The sequence below is a fragment of the Juglans microcarpa x Juglans regia genome, chromosome 1S (genome assembly GCF_004785595.1).
Source record: "Juglans microcarpa x Juglans regia isolate MS1-56 chromosome 1S, Jm3101_v1.0, whole genome shotgun sequence".
In the NCBI taxonomy this organism is placed as follows: domain Eukaryota; kingdom Viridiplantae; phylum Streptophyta; class Magnoliopsida; order Fagales; family Juglandaceae; genus Juglans; species Juglans microcarpa x Juglans regia.
In genome coordinates this window covers 27,948,060-27,962,075 of record NC_054595.1, presented here as the reverse complement: position 1 = coordinate 27,962,075, position 14,016 = coordinate 27,948,060, and the positions used below count along the sequence as shown (strand labels likewise).

General features: G+C 34.7%; 1 protein-coding gene across 1 annotated transcript; it reads right to left on the bottom strand.

The window, feature by feature from the left end:
- Positions 1–5,808: 5,808 nt before the first annotated feature.
- LOC121246595 (GATA transcription factor 8-like) lies at positions 5,809–9,180 on the bottom strand. The gene is made up of 3 exons (XM_041144775.1): positions 8,825–9,180; positions 8,063–8,320; positions 5,809–6,962 (listed from the first exon to the last, which is right to left on the bottom strand). Exons 2-3 carry the CDS (start codon positions 8,303–8,305, stop codon positions 6,153–6,155), a joined length of 1,053 nt encoding a protein of 350 aa, XP_041000709.1. The 5' UTR covers positions 8,306–8,320; positions 8,825–9,180; the 3' UTR covers positions 5,809–6,152.
- Positions 9,181–14,016: the final 4,836 nt, after the last annotated feature.

Below are 14,016 nucleotides of genomic sequence, written 5' to 3'. Positions count from 1 at the left end.
GGAAACAACGTATGTAAGGAATCGTCGTCCGAATTGCCCATCGATTGCGCTAGTTTAGTGCTTGGATAATTAGTTCTCTCATAAGCATAAACATAAAGATCAAAGTGAGAAGAAAGGTATTGCATCCAGTTTCAATTACGAATCTAATACACAGTACTCTTCACATTTTAAATTTTAATCATTTTACAAATAAAAAAATGGTATAACAATAATATAAAAATGTGTATATATATATATGACTTACAAATGCATTAATTATTCTAAAATAAATGGGATTTGGAGATGATAGGTGGGACTAAACTGCTGATCAATCATTATTTTCAATAACTCAACATTAATGCGTACGTGCATGGGGAACTGATCTACATGATTCGTGATGAATTATTCCGTTCATAGAATAGACGACATTTCTCTAATTGGAGTGGATGCAAGAAACCTAAGTAGCAACAAACAACCAGTAAGACAGACTCGATCGATCTGTACAAATCTCTCTCTCTCTCTCTCTCTCTATATATATATATATATGGTACTGCTGATAAAGATTATAAACTATTGTTCAACGTACATGGACTCTGAACAAAAAAAGAAACATAAAAATAAGGACATGTAACAGAATTTTTTGTCACTAGTTTCCATACAGATCATAATTTGGTGCAGTTTATTGATAAGAACAAGAGTCCCGTTACAGCCATTGAAAAGGTTCAGAATGGTATTTTTTTTTTTATGTATTTTTTTAATTATTATAAATTTTTTTTAAAAAAAATAAAAAATTCACAATATCATTAAAAAATATTTTTTTAATCACTAAGTAAAAAAAAAAAAAAATATTCAAGATACAAATTCGAAACCCAAATCATTTTTCTAAGAACAATCCTTCTCGTGATGGAGAGAAGCTTTTAGAAAAAAAAAAAAAAAAAATGGCCGTCCCTGTCTGCCCTGAATTTCAGCTTCTCTCTCAAACCTCAAACAAAAGATATTACAATTTTGCTAGCTGTACGCGGGAAGCAAAGCAAATTGAATTTGTCATTTTCATAAACACATAAGACATTTTACAGGAATAATTAATATGTACAACGACACCGATTTGACTAGGCCCGTTCACGAAAACCTCATCTTCAACAAAACTTATGAAGAAAATAAAAAAAAAAAAAAGGAAAAAACATGACCCATACATTAATTTTAGAGCAATTAAGCTCTCAGTCTGATATCATCAATGTTGTCGGACTTTTAGTTCATTCGTTTGAATTTAAACAAAGCTCGGGCCACGACCACACCCTATCCAAACCTATACCTTACACGGATTAATCATGGGGTCCTTTCAAAAAAGTGATTGTCTTCTGGTTGTCTTTCTTCGCGTGGGTTTTGATTAGGAACACGCACGCTGCATGGCCGACCATCATTTTTACAACATTCAATATTCCTCTTATTCTTCGTTTTCGCCAAAGAGAAAATTGGAACAAATACTCGAGTTTTTGTCGGACGTAAGTGTTTGATGCATGTGAATCAGACCTGCCTGCCCGATTAGACGACCGGAGGAGTGCTAACGGCTAACGTTACGGAGGGTGTAGAACAACCGAACGGGCCGAGCATGTTTCCCGCAGTAGAATAGTTCAACTTTTTTATTTCACCTGGCAGCTCTGTGCCGTGTGTGATTAACGATCTTTGTCACTGCGGACAGAGGGTTGCGGTCTTCCACGTGGCTAAACACGACGTGGTGTCCCCACAATACCCTGTGAATATAGTCAGTGACGTGTTGTGAAGTGACGTGCCAGGACCACTGACGTGGGTCCGTGTCGGAATCTCTGTCGTAACTTCTGGTCCTACGTACAGTGAAATTTCAACTCCCACATCAAAAAAACTATTCATCATTTTTTTTTATCATTTTCTTTGATTATTTTATAATTAAATTTGAAAATAATATTTAATTATTAAAAAAATATATTTATAATAATAATTATATAAGCACCATGTAATTATTTTTAAAAAATAAAAAAATATAAAATTTATATAAAAAAAGTTAATTTTTTAATAGTAGATATTTTTTTTTAAAACGACTACACGATATTTGTACACTCTACGATTATATGTAACATTATTTTTAAATATAATGTCACATCATAAAACGATTTTTTATTCCCTATTTTCAACTTTTCACCTTCTTATTACCTATTGGTGATGAGTGATACTACTTATTATCTTAATTTTTATCATTCTCTAATCATTTCATGATGTGATATTAAATGATTAGAAATTATTTATTATATTTTATTTGTAAACTTATTATCTAATGCTACATTATAAGATATCATAATTATGAAAAAAATGATGATAAATATATATTTTTTATTCGTGATCGACATCCGGATACAGCTTTTATGAATCCATAGATAATTACCAGCAATAAATACTATACAAATTTATTAAAACGTCCATCAACTGATCGAGGAAACAAATCCAGATACAGATCATGACTCTTATTTTTTATATTTTAAAATAAATGAATCGTTTTTGTGAGGAATAATTTTTATATAATTGTAGAATATGTAATGACTGTACAATTATATTGAAACAGAGTAGAGTGTATTATTATTATTTTATTATATAAATTTTATATTTATTAATTTTTTTTAAAAATTATGGGACACTTACACGTTGATTAGTAATACAATTTCTATCTCGTGAGAAGATAAGACATTGATTATTGAAATAGCTATGATCATTCATTCATTTGTCTCAAAGAGCTACCGACAAATCACGTGAACATGAAAACATGACACGTATTTTCTAAGCCTGGTCAAGCTTTTTAAAAATATAAAAATAAAAATAAAACGTAACATATATATATAATTTGGAGCATGCAGTTTAATGCTCTCGACGAGGACGACTATGGCATGTAACGTCGGTCGCTTGGTATTGGTTGCAATAATAAGGAGAAGGGTGTGGTGGGGTCAGCAGTGGGGTTTTTGGAGGCTGGCTTGTGTTGAGCAAACAAAGATTCCCCATGTGAAGTGAAGGGACAGAAAAAGCAAGCGTGCGTACGTGCAATAAATTTAAGATCCCAATTCCCAGCGCAGGGTCCTCGTTGCATGAGAGTTTAACGTACACGCATGCGGAGGAGACGTACTACTCATAGTCTCACTCTCATATGCCACGCCGTTGGCTGTGGCCGTGGCCGCCGGCAACGCATCCGTGTTCTTGCTTCAAAATCATAAAGCTACGACGTACAGCTAGCTCTTGGTCAACCAGTCATTAATGGTGCATCTACCATTATGACTTTTTATTAGTATTATTTTGTTACAATAACAGGCAATAATATATTATAACCAGATCACAGCTTTGATTTCATCGACTCAAATTTCGTCAATGGTGTGGTTTCCCACCTCTCAAAGAAGAAGTATGGATCAATACTGTATTTATAATCTAATGGAGATCCCCAAGAGATCGTAACAATCAGGTTTTGTCTGCTTTTTAAATCTATCTCAACTCATCTCAATTCATCGTTATAATTTTTTTAAATATCAATACAAAATATAATAAATAATTTAACTTTTTTAAATCTTAAAATAATAATAATAAAAATAATAATATTCTAACAATACTTTATCATCTAAATTCAACTCAACTCAATTCAATATCTAAACGCAATCTCAATGAATTGACCAGCTCGGCTCGTCTTCATTTTTAAATTCTTAAGAGAGCTCCTGAATCCTTTAGGCTCTCAAATTGTTCAAGATCATGGTCCGGCACACGATAATAATCATATCACCAAGTCCAAACGGTGATGTCACTAAGTCCAACACAACCATTCGGTGGACTTTTCTTAAGGTTAATTTGTTTGAGGTATCGGAAGAGCACTTTTGTTCATTGTAGCCCAAAAACAATATTTCGGCTAAGAGCCCAAACTTATATAAACACGACAAAACCACGTTGGGAAAGACCAGCCCAATAATAAGTAAAACCCCAAGGAAACTACAAACGCGTCGCCCAGTATTTTTGTTTAAAGACCACATCAAGGTTAAGATCCAAATAATTTTGTTTCCCCGATGCCAGGCAAATGAGCTTTTCATGTTGGGAGGGTAAATGAACAGCTTTTTTATTGTTCTTTTTCTTTCGGTTAGGGCACTGGCATTTGACTCAAATGAGTCCAATCTTTAAAATTTGATAATTTTGGTTTTAAAATCTGGCATTAGATTCACCATATGCTCAAATATCAAGCTTTTAGCTACAGTACATTCATCTTCATCTTTAAATTTAAAGATTCACTATTCACACTCTATAATTATTATTTTATTTATTTAAATTATTGTTTTCTAATTTTGAGCTACAATATATTTAAGTTAGGAAATAATAATTTAAATATCAAATTAAATTATTAATTAAAATATAGTTAGTGTAATTGTAAAATATGAAAAAAATAAATTAAAAATATTATTATTAACAAAATAATATTATATTATTATTTTGATGAATCCAATAGCTAATCCAATGTGAGGTTATGGATAGAGATGTTTTTTATTTATGAAAAACATGTACTTTTTATTAAATTTTGAATATGAAAATGATGAATTCAATGCTAATGCTCTAAGGAGAATATTTTAGCCTGAATGTTGAAGTGGATTTTAGATAGTCTGTAAATAATAATAATAAAATAATAAATAATAATAAAAGAATAAAGAATAATTTATAAATTGTAATGAGTAGTCTCACTAACCTTAATATTCCATTAGAACAAGAACGGTCATAATCAAGCGCCGCTCAAACATGCCTTTGAAAGGACTTCACCCGTTACAATTAAAAAGTACAAATCAGCATATGAAATTGTAGTAACCGAAGCGATTGCTGTAATCAAATCGGTTCGATACCCTCGACCTCGACAGTACTATTTGATTGTTGGTGGTAAAGTTGCAAATGTTTAATCAATCATTAGGTTGGGGTGGGTCGGACTGGGACATATTGCCGAATGCATCAGGCGTTGGGCATGATGGGGGATCATTTTGCTGAGGCCTAAAGCAATCTATAAAGATGATTAATCACCAACCCAAATGATGTTTTTCAGCTAAAGTTGGGTCATGTTCGCGCGACCTTCCCAATTCGAAATAACGTGTTGACATTGTCATCTCAACGCGTTTAAAGATGAATATTTTGTCCCAATAATCATCATAAATTATCACCACCATCTAAATTTGGCAGAATAGCCAAATCAATAAGGACAAATAATACATTTCCAAGTGACAAGTTATTAAAGAATGAGAGGATTTGAAGTCCCCCCAACCCCCCCCCCCCCCCCCCCCTTTTTAAAGAGTATGATCCTTGTTGAACGCTCAATTTGGCAGGCATGACTCGTGAGCGTAGAGGCAACGATTGAGATCCCCCTCCTAACTGCTTGAGCGAATTAGACAAGACTCCTTGAAAGGTCCACAAATCTTGCCAAGTGAACAAAAACACTTGACAAAGAAGTTACAGTGCATATGTTTCTGCATTCCTACTCATGTATTATTCTGTTGCACTTGTATTTCGGTTGTTCCATGTATTTCCTATGCTATATAATGTTTTATATTGCAATAGATATTGACGTACGTATCATTTCAATTAATAAGAAAGAACCCTTTGATTTCGTAGATAATCAGCATTCAAATAATAGAACTTACTTTCAATGCAAACAAACGTAAAAGCAAAATCATTTCGTATGGATGGTATATGGTGTAAAATCTTTCAAATAGCATTATTCATTAAGGAAAATGGGAAAGAGAGAAATATTGAGAAGAAACTAGAGTGCCCCTGGAGAGGCAGCTAGGTGAAAAAGAAGCATAACAAATCCCAAGTTCCATTACTCAACTCAGTATTTTTCTACTACAAATGAACTGCAAAAAGAATTCCCATGGGAAAGGATGAGAAAGAAAAGAATGCTAAAAAGACATACATACTGCCACACCTAGTTACCTTAAGAAGGACCTATTAGCCATCACTGAACCTAAATTCTAACCCTTAAACCTTGCACTGACTGGTCTCTACCCACGTTTAAGCTAATTAAGATACCATCTTCTAGCTATTGATTCTATCCCGGCCCCTTCCATCCCTGTACAAAAAGCAATGAACAAAAGAAATGAAATAACATAAGAGATCAGGAAAGAGGGAAGCGAAGAAAGAGGTTCCTACAGGGAACAGGTTCTCTCGTCCTCCCTACGCGTAGTCAAGCCAAGGCTTCTATTTGCATTTGGAATAAGTTCAATTGGTTCTGGCCCCGCTGGGGCAGCTTTCTCCCCAGTCTTGGTTCTCATTTCAAGCACCTTCTTGTGAGAATTTGAGTGCACAGATGGAATAAATGTCGGGCTTGCCGCAGGCCGATATTCAGGGAAGAGGCGGCCGGACTTGTAGCGGACACCGCAAGCGTTGCAAAGTGTTTTCGGCCCCATTGGGCCTGCCCTCCATTGGGGAGTCTTGGTAATCTCGCAATGCATGCATTTCCTGACTGCATGCAAAGGCGGATTCTGATTGTTCTCAGCGGCGCCAAGTGGAACTGTCAATTTGAACTTCTTCTTCTTCTTATGATCTGCACTGCCTTGTTTTGGTATCTTGATCGACAGGCGAGACTCTGCAAAACTCTCAGAATCGCAAGAAACTTTTGCTGCAAGGAATGGCTGAGGGGTCTCTGTAACAGAGGAGGTGGGGGAGATAAGTTGGATTTCCGGGCGTGGATTGAAGGTTGCAGGACGAGGACGCTTGCTGCGAGGCCGCCCACGCCGGCCCGGGGTGATGGTATCAGGGCTGCGCGGCGCGTTCTTCTCAACCGAGCAGGAACTGCTACTGTCGAGGACAGAAACCGGGCTGGAAGTCTGAAAGTGATGATGGGATGATTCGTTGTGGATGGAAGAGGAGTCTTCTTTCTTCATGGTAAGGCTTCCAGCAGCGAACGAATCCTCAACGAAGTTTGAAAGCCATTCAAGCTGAACAATGTCTTCATACTACAGTAATAAGAAAGAAGAAACACATCTGAATTGATCAAAAGTGCCAAATTAAACAAACGTTGGATATGGGAAGTCAGAAAAACATTCCAATTGTCATCACATCAGTAGATCTTTAAATTCTAAAAAAAAAACCGCATTCCAAGTTTAAAGTTCGAATTCAATTCTATAAGCTGACAAATCACGTGATCAAGGAAGATATTTATTTCACTTAGGTACCAATCATTTGATTAAGCACCGTTGCACAATGACATATGTATAAGATATAATATTGCTGAAAAACAAGGATTTGGAGGGTTCCTACTCGACCCAATTTACAGGGGCATTAATCCATGTCAGTATTACCCATTTTAGTAAAAAGATTTCTTATAAAACTTAAAAAGTTATAGCCATCAAAAACCTCGGTTAGCGAGTAAAACTTTATAATACTTTTTATTATTTACCATATTATAATTTAGATAATATATTTTAAAATATTGGTTAAAGATATAAATATTAAAAACCACACCACCAATCAACTACTAAATTAAATAGCAATTGATGACGCGTTAACAAACAAAGCCACACGACATAGCACGTGATGGTAATTGACTTTTTTCCTTCTTTTTAAACTAAAAGCAGACGACAGATCACGTGATCTCCGTTAAAGGCGCCCGATTATGACAACATCTTATCGATAAATGCAGAACGATGGATGTCATGCCATGTTAGTCTTCCGCCGACATTTATCTCAACGTTAGTTGACAAAAATAGCCCTATAATAGAATTTTTTAATTCGAACTCAAATTTGAAATTTCCTGTCAGAATCACAGCACACTAAAAAAAAAAAAAACATTAAAGTGTCGATTGGGGACACTGTACAAGACAAACTACTTTGAGTTGTCGCCAGTGGCATCGAATCACGTGGTCCGCCAGGCTGGCACTAATTGAATCTTAGAAAAGAAAAACAATTGCAATTTTCCCCCGAAGAAAATTACGTCCTATGACCTCATCTCCCAACGAATCTATTGGGAATTCGAATTTCTACTCTGGATTAGCAAAAGAGACTACGATGCTAGAATGCTGCCAAACGTGTGTGTGCGCGAGCCCGAGATACTCACCGGAACGGAGAGTTCGGCGGACAGGTCCGAGGCACTGTTGGCGGAGAAGACAGCGTCGGAGCCAGGCAATGACCCTGACTCGGTCTGCCAAAGGCTGGGGAAAGATTTGCTGTCTGCGCTGCCCAGCCCGGTCTCGGCGTCGGCGGCGATGTCGATGTCCTCGACCGGGAAATCTACAAGGTCCTCGATGTGGTCGAAGAAGCTGCCGCAGTCTAACTCGTCCATGAAGTTCGGTCCGATCATTGTCACAAACTTCACCTGAGAAAAATGTGAAAGCAAATAAGGAAAACTGTTTCAAGCGTTCGTCAAAATTATCGAAGCAAGCTAAAAAAATGGGAGTCAGGGGCAAGCCATATTATCAGATATATCTAGAATACGCTAATTGTTCAACAGTCATTGATTTTGTGTAATCTTTACTTTTTTGTTAAAGAAAAATTAAGGTAAAAAATGTTTCAAAAAATAAACAAAAGGGAAGATTTTCATTTCAAGGAAGCACAAAATTCAATGTCCAAATTCCAGAAAGTATCGGTTTTTGGAGAAATTTTTTTAATAATTTTGTGTAGAAAATTATTAAATTAGAAGGAATTTCTATAAACCTAGCAAGTTTCTGACAAAAGCGCACTCTGCTGCTGAGTTTTATTAATCCTAGTTAAATCCTGCAGAATTTACAAAGCAAAAGGTCACTATGATTCAAGGCCTGCTAAAAACCCTGCCGACGCTCAAAATTCGACGTTTCCAAAACTAAAAAATGCAGAACCAAACCTGAGCTTAGAAGCTATGATTAATTCCCGCCCAAAAAGAGGACTTGCAACAACGGACTGAAGAAGCAGAAACCCAAAACACAATTCTTCGGCAAGAACCCCGAAAGAATTAAAGTAAAACGAATAGGCTCATAGCATGCACACTACCACTTCAAGGAACCCCAGAACCCTATTCCTCCATTATAAACTGGAGTACTAGGTTGAAGTTCAGTGCCTTCAGACAGAAAGAGAGAGGGAGAGAAGGGTTTGAAAGGAGAGAGGGGAGAGGAAGAAAGGCTAAAAAGGGTGGAGAACAGAGTGTGATTGTAACGGTAGGTGAGCCTATTCCTTCATTGCTAGCTGTCTTTTACTATCCCCCCGCTGTCGTGATGTCGAAGTCTTCTTTCTCCCTCCTCTCACTCTGGTATATCTCTCACCTCTGATTGCCCACGGGTCCCACGCCTTCCCCACCGCACCCAACCTTTCCCTTTTATTTTTATTTTTATTTTTATTTTTATAGTCTCTCACGGATTTTCACCGAATTTGCTTCTTTCTTTAAAGAAAAAAAAAATTATGAAAAGAACCAAAAAAACAAAAACAGGAGAAAGAGGTTCCGCTGGTATTCAAAGAGTTCAAAGAGGGGGAAAAAGGTGTGAGTCGGGGGATTTGCTTACCTTTTCCTTGCTGGTATCGACAGTGAGTTGAATTTAAACGAGTTGAGAGCTGAACAGTAGAATTATTTATTATATTTTATTTAAAAATTTTAAAAAATTGTAACGATTATATAGAATTATATAAATTGAGATACTTTTGAATCGAAACAAGACCTATATGTTTATATTGAAGAAAGAGATTAGATTTTGTACCGTACTATACCTTATATACAGAGAAGAAAAGAAAAGAGTCCTGAGAATTTGTCAGGTTCAACCACAAATCAATGGAAACCTCCCACTCTTTTAGGGCCACCCTTGTTATTCTTTTTTAATTTCTCATTAAGTAATGCTATATAGCATTTATTGTAGTGATGCATACAATGCACACACTACAATTTACTAACTTCTTCTCTTCAAATGGATGGTTAGGATGATATCATATAGGATGTGCAAAGTGACTGCTTCCAAACAATAACTTCTCCCATATTTATTTATTTCTCGTTAGCTCCGTCCCTTACGGTTAGTTTATATTTTTTCACTAATTAATGGCATACGTTGCAGCCAATGCCAAACTTCAGTTAATATTCCTATGGCAATGCAGGCCAACATCTCGAGAGGCCAATCATATTATGGTAAAACACTCGAGATGGGGGATGTGCTTTCAAGTGCAATATTGCTTATAAACGTAGCCATTACTCGTAAATTTCTTAAGCTGCATATAGATTAATGTCAACGAGAGAGTTGTAGATATATCACATACATATATGCATTATCATTCGAATATATATATATATATATATATATATATATTAATAGAGGCAAGTAATTCTAAAGTATTAAGCAAATGAGTCGAAGTTGGCTTCACGAAATTCCCATGCATGCCAACAACTTTAGCAGGACTAATTTTTGTGAGTGCTGCTCAAATACATTGCGAAGAACAAGGAAAGTAGTTGAATAATATTTTTTGGGTCAATACAAGCAATTTCATAAAACAAGGCATAGCATCGGATCAACTTGGCATTTATTTTCTGTCACAGTTGGAAACTCGAATGAATTCCTGAGCACTTACATGGCCAGTTGGCATCCTTTTGACAATCTCACTCTTTACCACCTTATGCCATTTAAAGGAGAATCTTTATTAGTCCGCGCAAGTGTCTTATAAAATTAGAATTTGAAAACAAAAAAGATAGATTAATGTTAGATCTTGTCAGTAAGTTTCGCTTTCTTTGAAATTTATAAAAAAAAAAAAAAAAAAAAAAAGTCTATTATTAATTTATTTATTTTTTTATGTAAATCAACAACACTAATAAATGTCACATCTCAAAAAGATATATATTTATAAATTTGGTTATATTACTGATGTGAAAGATTAACGTATAAATAAGAATGAGAAATATTTAAATTCTAATTATTTTAAATATGAGAATAAATAGTGTGTTTCCTTGTTTAGATGTAATAACAGAAGTAAGTTTGGTTTGAGCCTCGTAGAAATAATAGGCCTAAGGTCACATGCTCTGCCTTTTTGCCTTTCACTCTCTGCTAACTAACTTGAGGTGCACTCTTTGAATCATTCAATCCCTTCAGGAGTACTCTCTCTATAAATATTGAATATTGAAGGCCATGCAACCCCTCCTTTCGTTTTAACTATCTTGGATTGCACTCTTTGAATTGCTTCCTTCAAAAGACTTCTCTCTTTTTTTTAAATAAATAAATAAATTGAGGTAAAATCTAATTATATTTGAGGAATGCTGTGCATCAGCAACTATTCACTCCCATACCTATGGCTTTTTCATAGGGTGTGAGGATATTTTTTATATGATGTGAATGTATTTTTCATAAAGTGTGGGTGACGAATAGTGACTTATGAGAATAATTTTTCTTTTTATTTAGGTAAAACAATTTTATATGGAGTAGTTGCCACAAAGAGACAACATGTTATTGTGTTTTTTCTGATACCATCATGAGAAGTACTCGTTTCTTTCATAAAAGGTACAAGTACTTTTGTGCAACATCAAGAGAATTGGGATAGAAACATAGAAGAAAATATATGAGCAAATGCGTATCTTATACGAGAAAATTAAGGGAAAGATCAAAGATGTTTCGTGGGTTTAGATTTTTCAAAATTGATTGAATGTGTCCCTTTTTTAATTCGAAAATGAATCTGAAATATTATATACTAGAAGTTCTCGTTCTTGAGATAGGCAACATCTTTGCGTTTGTTTAACCGAAAAGCACTGCAAAAACCAATTACTCTAGCGAAAATGTATACGGTTAAACAGAAATGTTTTAACTACAGAAATGTTAAAAGAGAAGTTCTCTAGCAGTACTTTTCCATAGTTAATACCCTAACTCTAGATCGTTGAATTCTCTCTTTTTCTCTTTCTCTAGCATTTAACAGGTCATGCATATTATGAGAGTGATAAGTTTCGACTGAGAAAGTAACGAGCAATAAATTAATAGCACGATTGTCTGGTTGTTGTCTACAACCCAGAAAACAGAGATAATGAAATCAATTAGTTTTCTTATAAACATGTGATTCCGATTGCGTCCTGGCTTCCTTATGTCGGTAAGAAGTTAATTGCATGAACAGAACGCAAATGGCTTACGTGCCCCTAACTTGCTGAACATGGTTTTTTTTTTTTTTTAAATATATATATATATATACTAAAATGCTTGTTGCAAGCGCCTGTGTAAATGGTGTGTAAACGTGACTGACATGGAGACACTTGATGAGAGAGAGACCGAGCTGAGGAGAGAGAGAGATGAGAAGAGCTGACGAGAGAGAGAGACCGAGCTGATGGAGCTGATGAGAGAGAAAGATCGAGCTTATGAGAAAGAGACCGAGCTGATGAGAGAGGAAGAATTCATTTTAAATCTGATGTGGTATGGACGACTGCACGCCGGTTGTATCTACCGACTGTATATAGAAGAACTGATATATATAATATATATATATATATCTTATGCTCCATGACAAATTATATTCTTACATACACATTCGCTTTTAATATATAAAACTATAACACTCGTTTGAATACAGAAATACTTTCAATTTATCTCATCTCATCATTACAATTTTTTCAAATTTCTACACAAAATATAATAAACAATTCAATTTTTAAATTTTAAAATAATAATAATATTAAAAAATATTATTATAACAATATATCCAAACGAGCCATTAAAATAAATCAAAACTATTATAGTTTTGACTAATAGCAAATACCCTTGGACATATTATTATACGCCATTGATGCTATCGATTGATTGAGATATATAGGAAAAATGATGAAATGGTCCTGTATATTGGAGGAGTCTCTGATCTTTTTTTTTTTGGCGTAGAACATAATTAATAATGTTTAATTAATTGGGAGTTTTTACTTTTAGTAACGCCTTATTGCGAGAACTTTCAGTTAAGAAATGTGAACATTTTTTGACGTAACAAAAAGAAAACTTTCGAAAAAGTGAGTGAGGGTGTGACTGTCAACTTCTATCTCTTTGCAAGTTGTAGCAACAAAGGGTGGGTCGACCGAATACATATACCCACGAACATTGGATTCATTTTACTAAAATGCAACAGAATGGTAGAATTCTAGAACCTTAAACCGAACCCTGCGTCGATGCATGTAAACGTGATGTATTAGTAAAATAGAAATCCTACTTATCAGTCACTATTCACTCATACATCCTATATCTAAATTTTTTTTTATAAGATATTGGAGTATTTTTCATAAGGGTCGCATTTGGTACAGTCCACAAATAGGACTCATTTGTAGTCCTAATATAGGAATATATAAAATTGTCTCTATTTTTATCATAAAATTGACCAAAACACCATTATTTCTAAATAAAGAACAAGCCAGCAATTTGAAAACTCATTTCGATTTCCCTCTTTCTCTCTGTGCCGTGCATCTGAGTGCTTCACTGCCAATCGCCCCACTACCATGCATCTGCAAACTGTCCCACTGTCGTGGCAATCTTCTCCTCCACGAATTACCCGATCATCAAAGTTTAGGTTGTTTTTCTTTCACATTTGATTATGATATTTTCAAATTTCATTTTGACATCTGTTCTTACAATTTAATTTTCCAGCAATAGCATACAACCCATGGATATCTTAAAACTAAATAGTCAAATTTTCATTTGTGCACTAAACAAAAGAATATAACTTCAAATCAAAATGATTAATTAACATGACTTAGAACGGATTATGGCCATGTTACCTAGGAATTAAAGAAGTTCGAAAAATAAAGGTAAGGGAAACGTCATGTTTCTGCAACAAAATCTCCATATATGTTGATTAACACAAGTAAATGTCCAATCAGTATGGGCGGTTCATGAAGGCCACCTACTCTTATTTTGTGTGAAGCATCACAAAGGAAAGGATGAAAATGAAACATTGTTGTTTTATTATTAATGAAAACTATGTTTCATTTAGGCTGCAAAGCAGTTTCTATCTGTAGACTGTAATAAGAATTACTCTTTTCATATGATTTAAGGTCTGAGATAATAAATAATGATTAATGAGAATAATTTTTTTTTATAAAATGATCATGAATAG

Excerpts from the sequence above, each read along its gene's own strand:
- LOC121246595 (XM_041144775.1), bottom strand. The coding sequence starts at position 8,305 with ATGATCGGACCGAACTTCATGGACGAGTTAGACTGCGGCAGCTTCTTC. Across the intron at positions 6,963-8,062 it reads CCGCCGAACTCTCCGTTCCG|TATGAAGACATTGTTCAGCT; the intron begins GTGAGTATCTCG and ends TTATTACTGTAG.